This window comes from Struthio camelus, chromosome 2 (assembly GCF_040807025.1).
Source record: "Struthio camelus isolate bStrCam1 chromosome 2, bStrCam1.hap1, whole genome shotgun sequence".
Taxonomy (NCBI): Eukaryota; Metazoa; Chordata; class Aves; order Struthioniformes; family Struthionidae; genus Struthio; species Struthio camelus.
Window position 1 is genome coordinate 71,140,037 of NC_090943.1, and position 22,596 is coordinate 71,162,632.

At 37.4% G+C, this 22,596-nt stretch overlaps 1 protein-coding gene across 6 annotated transcripts in view; it reads right to left on the reverse strand.

Annotated features, from left to right (window-relative positions):
* The window catches only part of TERT (telomerase reverse transcriptase), a 36,072-nt gene that overhangs the window by 8,368 nt on the left and 5,108 nt on the right, over positions 1–22,596 (reverse strand). For 3 of the 6 annotated variants that reach the window (XR_011139818.1, XM_068936275.1, XM_068936274.1), the window contains exons 3-12: positions 21,014–21,209; positions 16,486–16,675; positions 12,998–13,180; positions 11,507–11,668; positions 11,060–11,155; positions 8,981–9,066; positions 6,789–6,902; positions 3,894–3,965; positions 1,840–2,025; positions 294–420 (exon numbers count right to left, since the gene is read on the reverse strand). Coding sequence is in view for 4 of the 6 variants with exons in the window: in XM_068936275.1 (XP_068792376.1) it covers positions 294–420; positions 1,840–2,025; positions 3,894–3,965; positions 6,789–6,902; positions 8,981–9,066; positions 11,060–11,155; positions 11,507–11,668; positions 12,998–13,180; positions 16,486–16,675; positions 21,014–21,209 (1,412 nt within the window). In the remaining 2 variants the exon portion in view is untranslated. The remainder of the gene's footprint in view (positions 1–293; positions 421–1,839; positions 2,026–3,893; positions 3,966–6,788; positions 6,903–8,980; positions 9,067–11,059; positions 11,156–11,506; positions 11,669–12,997; positions 13,181–16,485; positions 16,676–21,013; positions 21,210–22,596) is intronic. The other 3 variants (XR_011139819.1, XM_068936277.1, XM_068936276.1) reach the window with 2 other exon arrangements.

Sequence of the window (22,596 nt, forward strand, 5' to 3'; positions counted from 1 at the left end):
TACGGTCACCAGCATCGTGTGCTTTGTTCAAGTCCAATAGCATAAGACGATCAAGACAGATATCTTTGAAATGTACCATAAAATACAATTTCTATTATGTACATGTATTACGTAACAAGACTTTGAAAGCTCATTTGTGGAAGGTGCTGATACCCTATATTTCAGTTGATGCAAGTACTTCCAAAATATGTGTTTGATCTTTTAAAGTTAACCCTTTTGTTAGAACTCAAAGCAGTTTCAATGCCTTTATCATTAATCGTGATATTCCCAAACATCCTTTTCTATATTCCCACCTGTAAATCAAGAAATAAACAATGGCATTTCAGTTTGAGGACTGTAATCAGTTTGCATTTCATGTTTTTCCCAGCTGTTCTGCTTGAATTGAAGGAAAGACTCGATCTGATAGAAGTACCAGTATAACTAGAAAGAAAAGAAAAGTAGTTAAACAAACTCCATGGGCTAATAGACTAAGTTCTATAAATTAATCCTGATTTAACTTGTGACTGCTTGCTAAATCTATGAGCCAATAGGAGAAGACGACTATAACCAAACACAAATTAGAAGCCAACTGAACACTGTAGCATTGAAGCTGTTAGCTACAGGAATGACTTCAGTACCTCAAGGCTGAATAATTCAACCTGTTAAAAAACTTCTAAAAAACTGTATGCATTTCTAAAACATGTGGTCTAGCCAGACCATTATTACTGACTCCAGCAATGACCAGCTTACGCTCCATGACCCACGCAACACAGCGGCTTAGACTAGAAGTCACCTCAGTTCACCTTGGCCCAACAAGCTTTGCGTCGCAATTTCTTAAGTCTAGCTTTTCCAAAGCAAGGGGGCTCTCATAACAAATACCCTCAGGGCTCGGTAAGTGTCTCCTAGGCCAGCAGCAGCAATCCCCTCATACGTGTAATTTTTTTTTTTTTAAAATAAACACAGCAAGTGAAAAGATCTCTTTAGCTGTTGGTTTTAGTACAGAAAATCATGTTATAGAAATCTCTTTCATAAATTGACTAAGCTTTTATCTTTTAGAAAACTCCCGAAGAACTTCACCACTCCAGTGAGAGAAAACCTCCTCTTAACTTCCTACTTGAGCGTATTCATGGGCTGTTTATTCTAAGCATGGCCAATATCATAGCAATATTCACTTTAAAAACTTCTTTGTTATTTTTAAGAAATGTCTAATGCCATCTCTAGGATTCCTTGCAAGTGGTCTATGGAACTTCTCAGCAAGATATGTTGTCCTGTCCCGAGATCCATGCTGCTCCAGTTAGACCGCTTTGGGTACTTAACATCTCTTTAAATTGGCAACATCGATTACTTCCCCCATACATTTCAGATCTGAAACGTACCAAAAGGATCACCTCTGAGGTTGACAGGATTACCAGCTCCCTTAGTCTACACAAAATTAATTCCAATCTGAAGTTCATTTAATCATTGTTGCCTCTGTTAAGGTATGAAAAGTATATAACTACATTAATCATTCTGAGATTATGGTACCAGATACAGTGATACAGTGCATAGCAGTGAAAGACATTGGACCGAGGTGATCATAAGAGTTCCTCAGAAAACAGGTAGTCACCATATGGTATGTGACTTCCAGTCACTAGTGACTCATGTCACATTTGATGAGGCTACGGCACGTGTGTTCCACTGGGATGGAATGAAGCTAATGTAGATTGCATAGCAGATGATGTTTAAATTACTGCACAAGAGGCAGAATTGTAAAATTTGTTTTGCAGTGAATTCAACTACACCACTCACAGAACAGCCTTGTACTTCTCACACAGTGCATCGTATACTGTAAAGCTTATGCTGGTGTATACAACTATTTACCTGGAGTAATCGCAGTAAACCTCAAGTGTCTGTATATCTAATAATAAACCACACCACGGGATCAAACAACAATCTGGCAGCTGTTGAAATTTGGAACATCCTGGGATATCATCAACTGGAAAATTCACCACTGTCTTATTAGGGTTTATTAAAAAGCCATATTCAGGAATACCTGTTGCTAGAGTCCTAAAACAGATATAAATAGTTAGCCTAACCCCACCCCTCAAAAACAAACCTCCCCTTCCCACCCAAGACACACATGATCTTGCACACACAAAAAAAAAAAAAAAAGAACACAAACCCAAGAATAAAGGGAATGATGACCAGCTCTAAGTAAACGTACACAGCTAGAAATACCAAAAACTGAAGATATTGGAGGTAAAATAAATAAATAAAAAGCTTAAGGATATTGTAAGTGAGAAGAAAAACTTTCACACGTTAAGGCAAAAGGAGAAGTTAAGCCATGAAACATTTGAGACTCCAGTTGCATAAACCATGCTCACAGAAACCATTGAGGTCAAAACCAGATGAAAGTTTTTGTTTCAGAAAGTGCACTAAAGCAGGGAGATTCCAGGTACCTCAGTTATCTGGCAAAAAGCTCTGAACTTTCTCCACAAGGTTTTTCCCAAGTATCTCTTCATTGCTAGTATGCCTGTCAATTACCTACCACAGGCTGAATCAGCAGTGTCATTGCTTGAACAAGCAGTAGATGGTCTTACTGTCAATTTATTTACATGCAGGTTTCAGGCTTTTAAATGAGGAGGGGAAGAGGGAGCCTTTGTTGTTGTAATGGAGTAATAGTCATAACGTTGCCTCCTGAAAATAAATCTTGCAAGTCCCTCAATTCTGATGCTACATTAGAAAAACTGCTACTGTTCCACTCACGGCAGACAGTTTGTAGGACCTTTAAGTAGATCCAGATAACTTGCACAAAAGAGGCTATTTGTCCACAGAATACCAACACAGTTGGTGCAGAAGTTGATACAGAACATGAAGATGCTGATAACTTCAAAGGACAAATAGGAGAATATCTGCAATGCTATTGCAAGTGACATTGTCTTGAAAAGATGTTGCAGAGATAAATATTTTGAGGTATCCCCAGTCTATTGATGGCCCCAATGATTTAAGTCAAGCAGAACTGTAGAACCAAACATCCTTAGAGATTTCCTTCTGTTCCGATAGGAAACTGAAGGAAAATAAGATCCTCAAGGAACACTATTCCACTACTTAGTATAATTTACACTTCAAACTGTACTTAATCAACTCCCATGAACTTTCAGGTCACAACAGAACTGCATCTTTCTGACTATGGAAAGCATGATGTAACTGACTGCATTGCAGATGCTAAGATTTTTTTCAAGACCTCTCTCATCAGATCCTTAAAACTGCTTTTGACATCAGCACAACCCTTCTTCTTCTTCTTGAAGACTGACTGTACATACATTCATTTCCACAGTAACTCTTTTGGTGCCCAATTTAAAAACAAAACAAACAAACAAACAAAAAAAACCTGAAGCACTCTGAAGAATGACTCTTTGAAAGTTCTTCAAGTTACATGCTGCCATGCTATCAGTATCTTCAAATACTCACCCCAGAATATTATTGCTAAGAATTTTCTGATCATTATTAGATCAGAGAAAAGTTGCATTCTTTCACCAAGAACAGAAGATAGGAGCATGTCTGTCTGACAAAAACGTTTTAAGAATGTAACTAAAACATTTCAAAAATTTGAGGGAAAATTGTCACAGAAGACAACTGTCAGCTGCTCTGGGTTTGTCTGCATTACTAATTGCTGCCAGAAGCTCCAAGGTCAGCTGCTAGATCCTTACTGTAAGTCTCAGGAGCAATCCCCCACCATCTGAAATATAACAGATGGTCCACTGCATCTCAGTATAAGGATTCTTCCCAGTCACAGGTTACCAGTGAGTGCTCCAAAGCCAGGCCTTGATTATTAATCCAAACATACCTACATGTAAAGGTGTGAAGGAGATCAAACGAAACATCCTAAAATGTTAATGCTTATTATTTTAAGGATTGTGCATTTAATAGCATACCTCAGAAAAGTTCTTGCCTGTGTTAAGTGTGGTGTAACCAGCAAAAAGTCATCAATTAGACGTATCAGGACTCTGGAATGAAGAAGAAACTGAAGTTAAATCGCTTGGTATGTAATCCTTTCAAATGTTTGTTATTCCCCTGAGAGTGATGATGTGCCCAGTAATATAACTGCTTGCTTTAATTTGCAAGAAGGTAGAGGTCAACATGACCTCAAACTTAGGTTTCATAAAGAAATTCCTAGGTTTGCTTCTTCCTTAATATAATAAATAAGAAGAAGAAGAATAGAGGGAAGCAAAGGGACTGGGTACATGAAGCAATACAGGAATTCACAGCACACAAGCTACTCCACAGTAGCTTGTTGGAAGCAGGATTTTTACACTTTTGAGCATTTTCATATCTTTGTTCACAAGGCAAGCAAAGATGGTACAACACCAGGTACTCAGGCAGACAGCAGATACTTGATGTGCTCTAACTCTATACCTTGGTTTATCATGAAGTAGCTTATTTGTGAAGCTGTAATGTGAACGTGAAACAGTCAGACTAAAGCCCTCCACTGTAAAGGCTGGAATTCCTTTTCCACAGAACGCAGCCCCAAGCTTGCCTATATTTGCCTGAAAAGTCCTGCCTAATAGATCACCCAGTCCAACCTCCTCTTCCGAACAGGGCTATTGCCATCATTACAACCAAACCAGCTGTACCTTTTTCTAGACAAATCAATAGCCACTTAAGAGGTCAAATGGTTGATTTAAGAGGTCAAATGAAAATACCAAAATCATGTAATATACACCTAAGCAACATCCTAAAATCTGCTCTGAACTCTTATAAAAGCAGCTGCTACACAAAAAAATGTATTCTCTGAATCATAGTCTTGCAACTTCAGTATGTACAAAAAGATTCCTTGAAAGAAACTGATGGCTATTTAGACCTGTATCACCACAGCCTCTGCAAATGAGCTGTAAAACAGAAGTTTCATTGGGAATTCCAGGTGGGAATCTCTAGTATCTTTAACAGAACCCACAGCACGGAACAAATCATCCAGACATCCACATGCTCCATAGGATATGCTTAGCTCACTCTTTCCAGAAGTTGATTTATGTAGCAAGATGACAACCTATGATCCATCAACCCTGGCAACACTTGGTAGGATAACTTTTGCACTAACTCATACTGTAACTCACAGGGACTAATAAGAGCCACAAGAGATCCAGAAAAGAGGGAAAGATCCTTCCAAAAATAGCCTAACATTAAAGGATGTGTTTTATAGTGTCCTAAGACCTATGAAAACTATACTGCTTGTGTAGAAGGGGGGTATCTAAAATGTTGAGGCTTCCCGTTATCTAATGAGCCTCCAAAGATGAGATACTGGACTGACGCACTTACCTAGAGTGCCTCTATACACTTCTTAGTTTCTTTTATCTTTCTTGGAAGAGAATGGACAGTAACAGAGGGAGATGCGTGAACAGGGACAAGCTTCAGGAGGCTCACCAATGTCCAGTTTATGCCTAATCTATCTTAATCTGGATTCAACTGGGGACTAATTCCCCAGTAAGAATTAGTAAGAAGGAGGTAAGAGGGACCCCAAATTTTCTGTCTAATGAAAAGGTAGAGCTTCCACCAGGCTAGCTTTCTGTGAAACTCTTAAGAAACAAATATAAGCAGGGCCCAAAGACTTTGAAGCTGTACCAAGAACCGTGCAGGGCTTCTAACAAGAACCAGTGTGCCTTGTAAAGAAATCCACAAGCAATCTGTGATCTTGGTAACAGTGTTAAGATTTGCAGATGGCGGAGTGGAAGGCCCTCAGGCAGGAGCTTGGAGGTTCAGGAAGCCTGTAACGAACACTCTGTCTTGGCTGAGGACAAAGCACCACAGTGTTATGGGAACGAACATAGAAGAACCATAAACATGTTATGTGTTCAAGAGACTGCCAGACATGTTATAGCATCACTAAATACCATGCTCTTGGTAAGAGCCTGCAAAGTCTTTCATACTTGTGAACTTTCTGAGGGAACAGAACAGCATAATTAAAACCTAGAAGTATGTATTATCGAAGCCTCCCACCCACAGATCTCGGAAAGCTCCCTCTTAGCACTATTCTTCCCAATCTTATGGCAACTAATGATTATAGCGACGCTGAAGCTTCAGAGGTCTCTGCACGTACCACACTTCTAATGGAGAGTTGTAAATCCTTGAAGTTCAAAATTAAACTTAGAAAAAACCCCTATGACTTTGAAATTAATATAAGATTCCCACATTATTTGCATTCTGCCATAAAGCAAGCATGATGAAGACAGCCATGACATTCATGCCACATGATTGTTTTACCAGTGATCTAAAAAGTGAAAATGACTGCAATATTAACACTCCAGCTGTGCTACTTCATAAATCTAGCTCTGCTTGTATGTAATAAACTGAAGTTTTGTTTAAGAGCTGAACAATTTGCACAACAGTTAGACACAGAACATTTTTATTTCCACAGGAAATGAAGAATGTGGAAGTGTTCTATAGGCCTTGCTGTACGGCAAAACCGAAACCTAAAATACAGCATTGAGCAGTCAACTATTTAAATGCTAAAGAAATGCTGTATACAGTCCATTAAAAAGCATGCTTTGACTGTTCCATTCTACTCCTCGTTGCAAACTTAAAAGATTACTGATTTGGGGCAAAAAACTTATTATCCTCAGTTGCAGCTAATATTAAGGGAGGGCTCTGAATAAAGTATTTTGAGAAGCCTGGAAAAAGATGAACCTTTCACATCATGAAAAATGTGTTCATAGCTTGTACCCCACGGTGTTTGTTATGTTGCTGTTTCTAAGCAAAGCTAGCAGCAATCTGAAAAAACAGTATGCAAAATATAACAGAGCACAGGAAAAAATAAAACATCCAAATCACCCTACCCATCCTGCTGTATGCCACAGAGCAATTTGTTTTCCATGTCTCCATAGCATAAGCTGCAAAGTAAGGTTGACAAAATGGAGCCTTGTGGAATTCCACAGCACTGCAAGTAGTACCTAGTAGAGAATAAAACAAACAAAACCCCCACCACAAATCAAAACAGGCAATAAGAGAATTCCAATAGCCATTTACTTATTTTCAAGTATGATATGTATGTTTCAACAAGAAATATGCTTAGAAACCCGCTAATTAACTTTTACTGAAATATGCTTTTGCTTTCCTCTAAGAATCTACATTTCCAAAAGTTTTAAGTTCATCAATGAAATAAAACTCTACATTTTCCTATTACCAAACTCCAGTAGACAACTATCATTAAATGAAACAATTTTATAACCAATCTTAAAGCGTAATTCCTTTTCTGCTTCACAGAGGAGTTACAAAGCTCTGGTGATATGCGGCTCTGCAATTCCTAATGTCCCATCTTACATAGCTTAAAAAATATTGCAGAAGAAACACACAGCACAAAGGACAGATCTTTCCAAATACAATTTCTAAATGCAATGTTGCTTATTATCCAAATAGCTTTAAGAAAATGCTCACCAAGAAATCCATACGGTGAGGCTCATACTGTACATCTACATCAGGGATTTAATTCAGGCAGGTTTTGAGGTGGATTAGTTTTAACTTTTCCTCAGAAACTGCAGACATCCACATTAAGTTCAAATATAAATATTCACCACTACCATATCCTGCTTATTTGTCTGAAAAAGTTCTTTCAGTTCCACAAGTAGGAGTAAAGCTACATGACAGTTAAGTGGGCTGCCTGAAGTATTTATTCTTCATTTTCACTAGCATAGCATTATCTGGCCAAGGGAAATGTTTTCTTTTTTTTATTTTTTCACAAATAAATACTCCTCTTCACTGTTAGGGAAATCCCCTGATAGCTTAGTCTAATAAAATCTGTGACCTGGTTTTATATATCTTAGCTATTTTTCATATGCTTTACTGTGAATCACATGTATTTCCTCATTTAACTGCTCAGGCATGACAATAACCTACTTCTAATTAGGAAAAGTCACTAGCATACTGTCAATTGCTGAACTGCTGGCACTAGCTATTTATTACTAGTATTTACACTCAAAAAACCCCCTAAGAAGTTCCCTGAAGTTGCCAATCATCACCTTGCAAAAGTGTAAATCTTGATTTGTTCCCCATAGCTGCACAGAATTGATACAGAGCCAGAGTGACATTCCTCAATGTTTCTTTCATCTTGTCGGTTGAATAAAGCCACTGAGTTCACATGTACTAATACATCACATCTAGGCATGCTACTCAAGACAGAGCTACCAATTATCTCACAGATTTTTCTATGCTGGTAACGACAGAATGAGTCCACCTCACAAAATCCAAGCAAATTATTTTCACTATATTCCTTCAAAGAAGTGAGATATTATATTACAATGTCCATTCTATTATTACAGGCTTAGTGAAATTAAAAAGATCAAAGTTATGAAAACCATGGACAACAAATCGTATTCTGCAAGTGGTCTTACCAGTATTTTGAGTCATCAGTAGATTTTTTTTTTATAGTTGTAATTTTACTTTTTCCAGACTTTTGAAATAGGGAATCAAACTGTATTAAAAATAGATTCCCTCTGTGTCCCCAGGTCAAAAATCAGCACTTTTCCCTCAAACTGTCAAGTAAAGGTTGACGATGCATGATTGATTTTGGAGAACCATCACTTAAACAACGTTATTTAACTTTTTAAATATTTTTTAATATTTTTAAAACTTTTTAAATATTTTTTTAAGCAAAAAAGAAGGGCTAATTTTGCACTACACTGAAATGATTAATAAGGCTTCTGCATAACTGCCTGGATGTTACCTTACTCTTGGTCACCACAATGGATCTCCACATTCAAGTATCTTTCTTTTGAACTATACCCTTAGTTTTAAAACACAATTAACATCATCCAGGTGAGAAATGCAAATTTTATTCACATCATAAAAGCATGAAGCATTTGGAATCAAATGTATAAAACAAACTAAATGAAATGACAAACAGATTTCAAATTAACATGAAGTAAAGTCCTTGAAAGACAGCTAACAAAAACTTCCTGAGGCAAAGTACCCTGCTTAAAAACAGCAAAAAAAACATTCTACATAGAGAATTTTTTTTTTTTTTTTTTTTTACCTGTGCTCAATTTCCAGGATGTTGTTATGTAACATTTCCAGAAAAAAAGTAAACAGGCTGGAACTTGTCTCATTAAAAGATAAGCTCTAAAAACAGGACAAAAACAAAACAAGGTTTGCACTTTAAAGATGTACTGAAACTGAAAGTTTATAGTAAACTGAAAGACACATAGAAACCTTTCCGTAAAGTAAAGGAGTGTAACAGTTCAAACCTCTAAGGGAAGAAACAAAATAAAGTCCTAAAATCAAAAACTGAATATACACACTAAGAAGTTTCTCACACCCAGCAACTACAAAAGAATGATGGAGAGGCTCGAGAGATTAGATTATAACATATGTGTTATAAAGGAGAGATTGGGTTTTTACAATGTATGATACCTCCTTTTTTTGATCACCTTCTACCGGATAAGACAATTCTTGTATCTATCATGTTCTTTATGATTCCCAAGTACAGAGATGCTCACCTGCCAGTTCTGCTGCAAAACACATTCCATGTCTTTGCTCCACATTACCAATGAGCAGACAGTCACACAGGCAATCAATATTTATGAACAAGGCTTTTGTGTTAAAAACGAATAATAAAATTTCATTTAGAGTTTAAATCCCTTACCAATGACCTCACCCAGCACTGAAACAAAATCACTTCCTATACACATTGATTATACATCAGTAAAAAGCACCTAGTTTTTGATAAAGCCATGTGAGATCATGATTAAGAATGTGCACTGAAGAGCTAATGTGGCATGCCTGTGGCATAAATGCCCTCATTGACATGTATTTTTTTTTCCTAAATGACGCTCAAATTAACTCCTACAAATAATAATAATAAAAAAAAACCTGTGAAACAGAATGCTGCTGTTCATATGACACCTAGCCTAGTCAGCTAAATCAGATGTCCACTGGAAAAGAAAAACAAACAAAACCCGCATACACATTATCAGTTGGTTTTAACTTTCATCCACATACTCATTAGGCTCTCCGCACTTCGTAGGATCCTGGAATTGTGCACCACCCCTTCTTTATATTCTACCCCTTTGTCCTTAGATGTGCATTCATAGAAGTAAATGATCCTGTAAGTTGTCCTACTTCAAAGTCTTCCACTTGCAAGTGAAGGAAGGGGGAAAAAAAATTGAAAGAGGAAGTACACCATGAGAAAATACCTGAGAGTTTCTGGCCATCTGCGGCTCAGGAAGCTTATAGGTTGGTATGCATGGAACACCATGATGCCAAGCAATAAGACGTATTAAGAAACTGACTGGGTATATCATCTACTTCCATGCCTTTCTCTGTCATGCTCCTTGTACAGCAGGAAGTCTCGAGAACAAGTATTATTTGCAATTAATATAGTTCTGAAGCAAAAGAATTTGAACAACAAAAAGATGCTTGCTTATAAAGTGCTGTTTGGGAATTTTAAAAACAAAATCAGTTTTAGTCATACTTTAATTTAGACAGCGGGCAATCTCTTTAGAACACAACACATACAAAGAGTTACTGTTGTTTTGTATTGCATTTTAACTCTTCTTTAGATGAGTTCATTCTTATCAACCTTGGCAGGTAATCATTAAAATAAGCTCAATTTTAAAAGCAGTTTTTCCATTCAGCGTAGTTTGATATTCAAGATGCCTTATCCATTTCCTTAGTTACTTAGCTTAGAATTCCCCCCCCCACACACACACTCTTACTTCTTTACATTTTGGAAATAACAAGCACTGAAGTCCTCTTTCACTATGTGGTTAATTTTTCACTTGAGAACTGTTGCAACAGATAACAAATTCATTAGTAAATATTCAAAAAGAAACACTAGTTCAAGTGAAAGTCAGAGACATCAGTGAGAAAATCCAAAAAAAGTCTAGAAGGACATTTCATTAGAAGTTTTGCCTGGGACACTTTTTCATTGAACATTAAAAGCCTACTACAAACACCAAAGAGATGATAAAGATCTTATTACAGAAGCTGTTGGGTAACTAAGACAGAAGTGACATAACCTTCTAACATGTGCATTCATTTAAAAGATCCAATCTTTCTCTACTTCCTATGCTGCTTTCTTTTTTCAATTGAGAATAAGTCTCCTAACACTTACCTGCTCAACTACTATTGCATTTTGTAACGAGTCACTCTCCTGAAGATGGGACACAAACTGTTTCATGTCTGGCATAAAATCCTTGAAAGTAGAAACCTGTATAGTAAGTGTAAAGAAATAAATGACAAAAGCAATAGAAAATTCAATACCAGACTCTTTTATTCAGTGAAGGTCAAAGTGCAGTTTTTCCTGTTTTATTTTAATCCAAAAATTTTGCTATATTTAAAACGAAAAATTTCCCTTATGCATTTCTATGTCCACAACATACTTGTGACTAATTTTTATTCTTAGTAACACTGCAGAGGAAAAGAAGCTTTGTCCCCTCCAGAAAACAGCCAAAAATCTTATAAAGTAATTACTGAATCCAAATTGAGACAAAAAAACAAAAGAAAAATTCCTGGGACAGAAAAATATCACCAGGAAGTAGAAGAAATCAGCAAATCATACATGTCTCTTATAGAACTTCCTGGCTTTTCCACATGCAGTGATCTTAATCACTGCATAGCGTCGTATGCAGTAGATAGTTCTTTTCTCAGGTTTTAAGATTTGTGAAATCACTTCCACAAGTTTATTGTGAGGAATGGTATCATAAGCCCTGGACACATCAGCCTGAAACAGAAGAAATATCCATTATGTATTTATCAATATTACTGTAAATACCCTTGTAGTATGAAAACAAAGATGAAGGATAAATTACTGCATCATCCGGTCCAACTTACTAACAAAATAGAAAGACTCATTGCTTATGGGCACAAAAGAAAACTATTTCCTCACTCTATGAGCAGTTTTCCCTTGCAAGTAGAGATCTCCAAACTATCAGTTTTAGCCTAATTTTTATTATTGAGGGTACAGTGATCCCTACTGTCACCTGTACTATATAAGCACTTATTTTCATGATTAAATACTAATGAATACTAGTGAACTTGCAATGTACATTGAAAGCTGCACAAGCAACCTTAAAGTCTAATATTTAACTTTCAATAATTTAACTAAAGTTTATTGCTATTGTTTTTGTATGTTTGATAATCCCTTTAAAAAAAAAAAGCGAAGAAGAACTTCCCCTCCATAGGATCATGGGGACTAAATCCAAGGTTTTCCAAAGCTGCAAAAATTCCAGATATTTTATTTTTCCTAATCCTCACATTATAATCTTAACTTTGTTTTTACTCTTCCTGATTATAATTCAAAGCCATCTGAAGCAGCAACAGCTTTTTAAGAACTACATCAATGACTCTTTGGCTTGAAAGAGAAACAATCACTGAAAGCAACTTCAGGACAGGGTGTCAACTGATAGGCACAGCATGGGAAGGGAGACCCACAACACTATAATACTGTATACATCTTCCCAGCTCAGACCTATGAGCTGGGCTGAAACACAAAAGGTTGCCTGCTAGACATAACTGAAAAATAAGTTTCAAGAGAAAACTGCTTTAACTGTGGGTTATAACAGGCACCCAAGTTTTCCAAGCAGGAAAAGAAACTTGTTGGAGAGATACAGAGTTCAGGTGTTCTATTTTCAACAGAAAAATCACAGTATGGAGATAGAAGCCATCTATTTCTCAAAAGATGATGTATTTTTCCAAATTCACATCAAGTTTTTCCTGCTTTTTCTTTGGGAAAATTGCTCCTCCCGCCCCAATTCACATTTTTGTCCCATCTTTATACCAAAGTAAATGTTAATTGCAAAAATTCAGTGTATGATCAGTAGCAATATTTACCACATGAGAGAACAAGGGAGAGAAATATAATGAAGAGAAGTACAACTGCAGAAATAATAAAATCCTGTCTTTTTTTATTATGTATGCACAAAAGCTGATTTTGAAAAAAATGCATTTAGCTCACAGCTATAAAAATATCCTCACAAGCTGATTTGAAGAATTAGTTTGAACACGAGGAGGAGGAGGAAAAAAAAAAAAAAGAAAAAGAAAAAGCGCATACCTTGACATAATAGAAATGAGGGATTTCTCCACCTGATTCAAGAACCTTTGTAACAAACTTCTTCCATATCTTGAAGATATCATCTTTCCCAAACACTGAAGAGCCCAGGAAACTGGTGTTTATAGTCCGTTCGTAATTTAACACACTAAATAGATTTTTTAGTTGAGTGTTGTAGTGATGAACCTAAAGAGACCAAAGAACCACCTGAAGTACGTTGAAAAATATTAAATTCTGCACAATACACAGATTTTACATTTGAATGAAACCTGAGAGGTAGTTTGTATATTTACAATATTTTTTGGTCAACTACAGTTTTCAGAAAGCCCGAGTATAGCTCCACTGACTACACAGAAGCGACAAAAAAGCCTCAGAGATTTTTTTGGTATGTTTAAATCCTAGAGAAAAAAATTTTTCTTTTCTCCTGCGTTCAACTCTGAAATCAAGGAGTGACAATTAAAGGACATTAATAGATGCACTTCAGCAAATAAAACCGGCACCAATTACAAGGTAGCTTTTCTTAGGCTAAAACCTCATGTGTCATCAGTTGAGTGTCTTGATCACATGCAGATACTTTAGCAAAGTTTCAGCTCTCTCAGCTACGGGGATAGTAAAGTATAGCAGAAGTGAAGTCTTGCAGCTTGATTAGCTGGATGTTGCTCTGTCAACACCTTAAGGAAAACTGCCAAACGTGGCTATAAAAGAATGATGAAAAGACAAACTATACTACTAAAGAAAAGCAAACTGCATACTCGAGATCCTCATCAGCCAGTTTAGAATTTTGAAGAAGTCCTCCAAAAATGTATATATGGAGCATAAGAGATTTCTTACTCTCAATGGCAATATTGTGATCATGATATGGATGAACTGCAGTTGCTAACTTTGGAAGCATTCTAGCTCATCTGAGGACATTTATTTTTGCACTGAAAAAAAAAATCAGTTACAGGTTTCAGTGAAAAGCTGGTAAAATTCAAGTACATCAAAAACTTCAGAGTATCACTGCCTGTAAAACAACATGATCCAACTTTACAGTTTTACACAAAATAAGCAGTTTTGTTAATCTACTGGTTGCTATTGCAAAATGTTCTCGATCCATTTAAAAAACAAAGATTTATGACAATTAAGGCACTACTCCTGTGACGTCCTTGCTGGTATAGGCCGAGTTCCTAAGAAACACAGTTCAAAAGGTAAAGACGTAGCTCACGAAGATAAATAGAAGCAGCAAGGTCAAAGTAATTGTCACCAGGAGATTTTCTTCTTTCTTAAATATCCCAGGATGGTTCCTTTCATATCAAATGATTTCTTTTCACAAAAGCTGATAGCCATAAGGAGGTTAGCAGGTTGCCACAATAAGAGCGTGGCAATTAAGGCTTCAGAGCTCGAAGACTGCTTTGAACTAAGCCAAAAGAGAGAGACCTGGACATACAGTATTCACAATAGCTCCTTGTTTCAATGGTGGAAGGAATTTCCTCCAGCCTCTTACTAGTTCCTCAGAACAGATCTAAACCCCAGAGCTAAAAACATTTTTGCAAAATTTAAGGATCTGCTGGAATCTCTGCAGAATGTAGTAGGAAAAAAAAAATCTATAAATGTATAAACAAATCAGATTAAGAAACCCCTCTCTCACAGTGCTTTGAACTTCCTATTAGGAAAAAGGGGGAGGGGCAGGGGGAAATAAGATTGAAAGAAATGAGAGAAAGATGCCAAGCAAAACACACAGGTCTTTAAAACACAAGATCTACACTGATTTGAAGGTAAATACACAGAACTGGAATCATTTCATCACTTTTTTGGAGTAAAGTTCGAGTTGCCCATGAGTCATCAGTCAGCTAGCTGTATTTTGGGAGATTTATCTCTGGCTGTTCATCTGGATACGTTCCACCGTAGAGCTACAGAAGGCGGCCACGTCTACCCTCGAAATTCCAGATTGGCTTCCAAATTCCAAAACCTGGAATGCTGTCAGCCACAGAAAGAACAGGAAGATGGTTTTCCTCCTACAATTAAAATGCTAGGAGGAAACTGGAGAGCAGAGACAAGCTAGATATGGCACAGGATGAAAGACTGGAACAGGCTGGATGATAAAAAGCCATGGCAGAAACAAGCTGAGTAGCAACACTTCCATAATGAACAAAGCGATTGCTTTGCATGACACTTTTCTCTGTCTCAGTCTCCTATCTAAGAAGAAATGTAACATTACTGCCTTGTCTTTCACAGAACTTATTAGAATTGGTAGCTATGTTTTTGTGATCGTTCTCCTAGTTTAAACAGATGAGGTCTTTTCATAAGAACTGAAGACTTACTGTCCTCAGTTGCTTCTCAGCACTCTCCAACAGGAGCCTACTGCTCTCATCTCTAAGCAGGCACAGATATTCCCTCTCAGCTCATGTGCAGCAGGTTAGCTGAAATTAAACACTGCTGACTTTGAACCTCCATCTTCTTCAGTGCATTCAGGCTTTATGCCAGATCTATTACAGGAGCAAAAATACCTTTAAAGCACTGCAGCTATTTCCAAAATGACTGTGTGCATACTTTCAAATTGAACAGTATGATTGCTACAGAAAGACTATGAAGAAAGCAACACTTCAGAGCAGCTTTTGGATGATGTCCTGTAAATATGGTCTGGGATCACACTGAACTATGAGTATTAAGAAGCCATTGAACTATCACCCATCTGGGGAACACTTAATTTTGTCTACTGAATAGGATGCAGTCTTAAGGAAAAGCAATTCAGTCATGAGAAATACTGGAATGTGGCTCCCACTATGTCGTGTGGTTAACTGGCCTTTTAAATAGATCATTCTGTGCACCACATGGTTCTGTCTGTTCCCACGCTGCAGTAATTCCCAGCTTCCTTCCTGTCTCTCTACTGTATTTGATCCAGCTTCCTTGTCCTTCCTAGACCTGCTCCTGTAAACAAACAACTCACTGATGTTTGGCCTGCTAACGGGGTTGGGTTGACTTGGCACAATAACTAGCTAAGCAACACACACAACCAGTACTCATAAATCCCAATGGGCTAGACTCATTTGTCCCTCACCCTCTGGTGTGAGAAACCAATATGGCACATTAGTACTGAATACTGAGTATGTAATGCCTTTGAGATTTCCATCTTTCTATCCCTACGGATGGCCAAAATCAATCACACTCAGACAACGTTAGCAAGGCAAAGGCAAGGAGACTGCAAGCAGAGAGGAAGAAAACATGATTACCTGACAGACTGTGCCATCATGGTAAACTCATTTTCTTAAGACAAGCTTGCAAACAGAACTACGTGATTCTGTTATTGGAGGTTAATGATAATTAAGCATGGGAAAGGAGGAAAAAAAAAAAAAAAAAAACTAAGCTAAGTTACAGTGGCCCATTCACTCTGATTTGAAAGTTCCAGTTCAACACTTCAACCAGTTCTGCATAACATTAAAAAAAAAGAATCCCACTCACCCTCGTATTAGCTGCCCACATCAAATCCATAAAACAATAAAGAAAATAAAAACCTTCTTTTCTCTGCTCTCCTTGCTGAATGCTGTTGCTTCAACAACACCGCTCACTTTTACTATGGGTCTTAACCCATTTGGTTTGGGAATGAACCGGAGCTTTGATGCCATAGGAACATTTTTTTTTTGATGGATAGCTTCAAGCTCCTCTGAAGATAAAGCACGTAGATGTACTTTGGCAAAATGGTTTCTAAAATATAAATACATATTGAGAGTAAACAGTAGAAAATGCAGTGAATTACAAATATTTCATTTCTTTATGATAACTGGAGCCAAATGTTTTACTAAGATAATTACAAATACTACTGCAGAAACTAACATAATATCAATATTCAATCCAAGGTACCAAATGGAAGTTTGAATTTCAGAAAAAACTCACAGTATCTTAATGACAATGTAATGCAATAAAGTAGTATATATTTCTGCTTCATGCTGTGTAAATTAAGATAATAAAAACATCTCCGCTAACACAAATGAAAATGAAACTACAGATTAGCTAAGTACATTTGAGAACTATGAAATACTTTAATTCAAAACAATGGGAACCTAGACATTTTTCATGGTTTCAGAAGCTTACAAGGTATGTACTTAGTTGGACAGGACTTTGTGAAAACTACTTTAGGAAAGATCCAGAGAAAGATTTATACACTAATGGGTTGTTGCCCCTCCATCCAAACATTTAGGGGCTCCACTACCTATTAGAAATCATAGTGAATCGGGATACTAGGGTACCTATATGACATGAGGAAGGTATTCAAGTATCCAGTAACAGGATTCAAAAGAACCAGCCTGATGAGCAGCAGTCAGCTAAAGGATGAAGAGATGGATGACTGCTAAGGCATTGATTCCAAGTTCCCTATACCTATCTTAGCAGAAGATATGTTTCGACTTCACAGACACTCCCCCTCAGGGTCTACTGTTCAGTGTGGCCCAGTCTAGATTAATTCAATCAAGTGTGGAAAGGAGGTGGCGCAAAAAGGCTTTGCTTTTACTTAGTATCTTATTCTTAGAGCACCCTACCATACCTACATGACAGACCTAGACCAATCTTCTGAACGGCCTGTACTGTTTAGGAGGACAGAAGCTATCATTTCAGAAAGCTCTACAGCCTAGTTGTTGGGATACTCCTCTGAGAAGTGAAATAAGATGAATCAAATCTCCTCAGAAGAAGGGATCTGAATGCAAATGTATTCAGATTTTTTCACATCCCTCACAAACCAACAGGTTGGTTTAGCAAAAGGAAGCCCCACTATCACAGAAGAAAAAGGATGGACGGTGCAAATTTGATAAGCGCATTCTAGGAGACACCTAAGAGGCCAAACTTGCAGACAAAATAGGCACATAAATACTTATTTACCTTAGCTCGTAAACTCAGGTATGAGCTAAAGATTCAGCATCCTAGGACTGTCAAGGCCTGAGTGATACAGGGCATGCCAACCGGAAGGCATCTAGGCATTCACGGTCTAGCAAGCTGAGCTATTACTGAGCAAACCTTCTGAGGATTTATATTCAAACTTAGGCACTAAATTCCCTTTTCAGATGTAGCCCAAAGCACAGCAGAAGGGACAGAAGGAGATGACTTTCGTAGCTAGAGATCAGTTATTTGACTCAGTTTCTTTCTAGTACCTGCAAAACTTTTGCATGCACTACAGTATTAGCTGGATCCCCAAGACTAAACAAATCATGCCAGTTCAACAGAAACAACCAAATGATCAAGTGTCCATCCCTTTGGAGTTTCTATTTAAGACATGAGAGAAGAAGGGTGGGGAGGAAGACTATGACTTCCTCTAAAAGTGAATACAGAGGCTGACTATCAGTAGACCTTCCTGTTGTGGAATTTGATGCCATTTTGCCTGCAGCAACAATCATTGCATATTTCATGTCATTATAGCAGGGCTAATGACTTTGAATGCTCACTGATCTAGTGGCTGCTGAATCATCCCACTCCTGTTTGTACACTCACAGCCCTGCCGCATACCGGAATGCAGAGGATTTTTGAGCACATGGTTGGGCTGTCTTTTGACATGCTGCCACCCTACAATGTAGGAGATTCATAACTTCTGCAGCATTTTCAATCCTAGACAGCCACTGTGTGTGGCAAGGGCAGGGAGGGTTTGGTCCTTGTAAAAAAATAGGTGCTGTTACCATGAAGTTGGGTACGCTACTTTTAAAAAATAATTTTGCGTTCCACGGGCCAGGTAACTTGGAGCAACTGTATCATGAAACACAGAATTTTTCTTAATAGAGAATAAGTACTGTTTTTAATTTGGGGTATAAAGTTTGATATAGCTACAAAAATTAATAGTCAGAAAGTGTTGTCTGTGTGCAAAATGACTAATGCACACTTGCACGTACAGCATGACAAATCTACAGATTTGAGTCTCCTCTCTGAATTGTGGTCCGTGAGTAGGATTCTGCACAGGAAGACCATATGGATGGCCCTTTAGGATAGGGACGTACTTCTAAGGAAAGTGTAGTGCAAAGGCAGGAATAAAGTCCAGATCCATTCAGCCTAGTCCTTTCATCTATCCTCTCACCCCCAGCGGCAGATACAAAAGAACTGGAAAGGCATCAGTGGCTACACTTGGCTGTAAATGCCTTCCCTGTGAACCAGCTCAGAGCAATCACTATGAGCAGCTCCAGCTGAGAAGGGAGGGAAGAAAACCAAGGCAGTCTGTGAAGACGCACATACAACAGCCATTAGGGCAACACCTTCCTACAGGGAAGGTGGAAGTAGCTCAGCTGCCTGGGCACTGATTCACCAACACCTGAAAACACCGCCTGGAGAAAAGGGGATGTGTGCCTGGCGAGTCCAGAAGTGGCCAAGGCAGTGCAGGCAGCCCTAAAGAGCTGTTTCCCACCACCTCTAATCCCACTTTCTCACCTACTATGTGGAAAAGGCAGCTTGCCACCTGTATGAGTGTAGTGAGTAGAATTAGGAGGAGACCTCAGGCTACACAGCACACAGTAAAAAGCAAAGTGCTGAAAGCTCCAACCCTCCTATGAATGAAGCTTAAGAGCAGCTACTGGGGTCAGACTAAAGGACCATATAGCCATGTATCCTGTAGCCAACAACTAATGCCCTGTCCTTATAGTGCTGCCCTTGGAAAGCACTCAGCAGTACTTCCTTGAGATGCTCCCCCAGCTTCCAGTCATCTGCAGTTCAGGGACTTCCTGAGCCAAAGGTGAGAAGGGACTTCCTGTACAGTGGGAAAATAAGTGGGGAGGGAACGGGAAAACATGGGAGCAGCCCAGATTAGGGTCTTTCAGGTTCAGACCACCCTGTTCTTACATTTTTTGGGGGGAAAAACTGGGAATAAGAGGAAGAAAGGGCTGAGAACAAAAATACTTATTTTCTTTTAAGCATATACCCCATTAAAAACAGCATCATCTCTAATATGCAAAATTTAGTACTTGATGATACTTTAGGCAAAATAAAGAAGAGTATGTTAGGTTTTGAAGTACATTAACACTACATAAAATGCTAATTACAACACTAAGGCTGTTAGTTTGAACACAAGACAGAGAATATGCCAAACCGAAAGTTATATTCTACCACTACCCTTTTTACTGCATACTCCCAACTATAACTGCAAACAGGACTACGGCCCTGTTAAGTACAAACATATATGCACAACAGCTGCATTGAAGAAGTTACCAATGTTAAGCTCAGGGCAGTGGAGGAAAAAAAAAAACAACAAAAACCCACGCATACAACAACACTGTACACCAACAGACCACTGTAAATGCAAGAATTTCACTATATAAAAATGGTAATTAAAACACAAAACATCAAATCTGATTGTTTAGTACAGTTCAAAAAATTTCCTGGACACCAACAATTTATACTGATAACAAGACAGACATGAACTAAGCGGATGGGACACGAAATTGTTCATTAAAAATCCCTTCAGATTTTTCTTATTTTCTCACTTAATCACTTAAAATTTTATCTGAAATAATGCCCTAACTTAAATTCATACATGCATTTTTAAAAACAAATAAGCAGCATGGAGTTTCACAACTGCACTGAAAAAATTATGCTGCAGCTTTTAAATTCCTTAATCTAATTAAAAAACAACAAAACAATTAAAAGCTGCACAAGCCTACTGCCTGAACTCATAAGAAGTTCAATATTTTTTTTTGGAATTAAAACTCCTAAAATGAGCTTAGTAGTTTTAAAATTAGCTTTCCCAAGGTTACTTTGAGATTCTGCCACTATGTTTCATTCATTGTTAAAAGGTGCAAGCTTGACTCATTAAAACAAAACTTTCCTCATAATGGCTATTATCTCAAAGGTTGATAACCAGAGAAATAAAATCTGAATCAGTTTTTTTCCACATAAAATAGTTCTGAATTTACAAGTCTAGCACAGTAAAAAAATCACAGGTTGATTTTTCTTTTGGAAAATTAAGTGATTGAAAAAAAGAGGGTGAATGGGCAATAAACAAAAGCAGAATTATAAATTTTACACAAGACATGAGATTTCCGTATTTTCATTAGTGTTTGATTAGCTTTCTATTGTTACCTAATTCCAATGTTCTGTAACTTGCCCCAAATAAGCTTTCGGTAGTAGAAAAGCATGTTTTTCTGGAACATGGTCTCGGTGATATAGAAAAATGATCTGAGCAACTCAACAACATAGGTATCCATCAGCCAGTATAGGAATTTAGCCAAAAGTTCTTCACGGAAACAGTGTTCATAGGCAGGAACAAAGTGATCACCTTCAATAAACAATTCAAACGCTGTTATAGTAGGTATCAACTCTTTGTGTTGAAAAAAAACAGAACAAACAAGAAAGCACACATACACTCTTTTCTTAGCTCAAGGTTAATACAGAGAAAGAAAGAAAACACAAACAATTGCACAGATGCAACCCCAAATTTTCACTGGCATTAAATAATTTTATCAAAGCTTAAAGTACATAGATGGAAACAAAGTTGTAATGACGAACTGGTACACAGGATACCAATACATGCAAGCAATCAGTGGCCCACAGACTTACTTTCTTCTCCCATGTTGACTGCAAGATCTTTAACACGCTATGGCAGGATTATTGTGGAGGAAAAAGTAAAACGTTCCACATAGAACACTGGGAGTTATGCTCTAATAGACTCTTAAAACTTTATTTTCATAAGCCAAACAATGAAAATTCTTAGGTATACTGCAAAAATAATAAGAGATAATTGAACTGACTTGAGGAAGAGAATAATATTCAGAATTCCTGATTTACATAAAAAATTAGTTTCAAGGTTAGACTCAGCTTATTTCAAATATCCTACTTAAAACTTAATTGCTGCAGTCAAAAAAAAAAAAAATCACTCTGTTTAAGTCAATCAGCCCTTATAATATTTAGATTGCACAGTAAGTATGTACCCTAAGCTTTTCTAGCTATGATCAAATTTAAGCCTACATATATTTTTGGCCATGTCTAAAATGGCAAATAAGCAAAGGGACAACAAACCCTGTCCTATAGTACTGAACGTTCGAAACCTTTAAAACATACTCTCCTAATTAAATTTGAAAGTAGAATTCAGGAAAGTGTAGTAAGATAATTTAAGAAATTCTACAGAAATGATAATTTGTGCAATACAGCTTATTTATTACACAAACATGTCCAACAGCTCAATTTTGACATGAGATAATTGAGGCTTAAGACCGAAACTTAAAAAAAAAAATTGAAATAAGTTCCCAGGTCTCTGCTGTTTGGTTTTTGTGCTCTTCAAGGCAGACACTTTCATGTATGCACAACACTTTAAAAAAAAAAAAAAAAAAAAAGGTGTGTGGGCCTCGAGGGGCAGGGTTGTTCTTGGAAGTAACTACCATAAGGAAATCGTTTTCATTTCAGTGGAAACCAGGTACCACCAATGCAAAATCCAATGACTATCAGAAGATTCTGCAAGTGAATAGACTTGCAGAATAAACTGCAAGTCATAATAAACTGGCAGTAATATACACAAAACACCGTATTAGGCAGCTGTTCTTGAACATCGTCATTATTTTTCTATGTTCTCAACAACATACATTAACATCATGGTAATGGACTGAATCCCAACTAGAGTTCAGGAGATGGACACAAAACGACTGCTACTCTTGCAGGGTTTGGTTTTT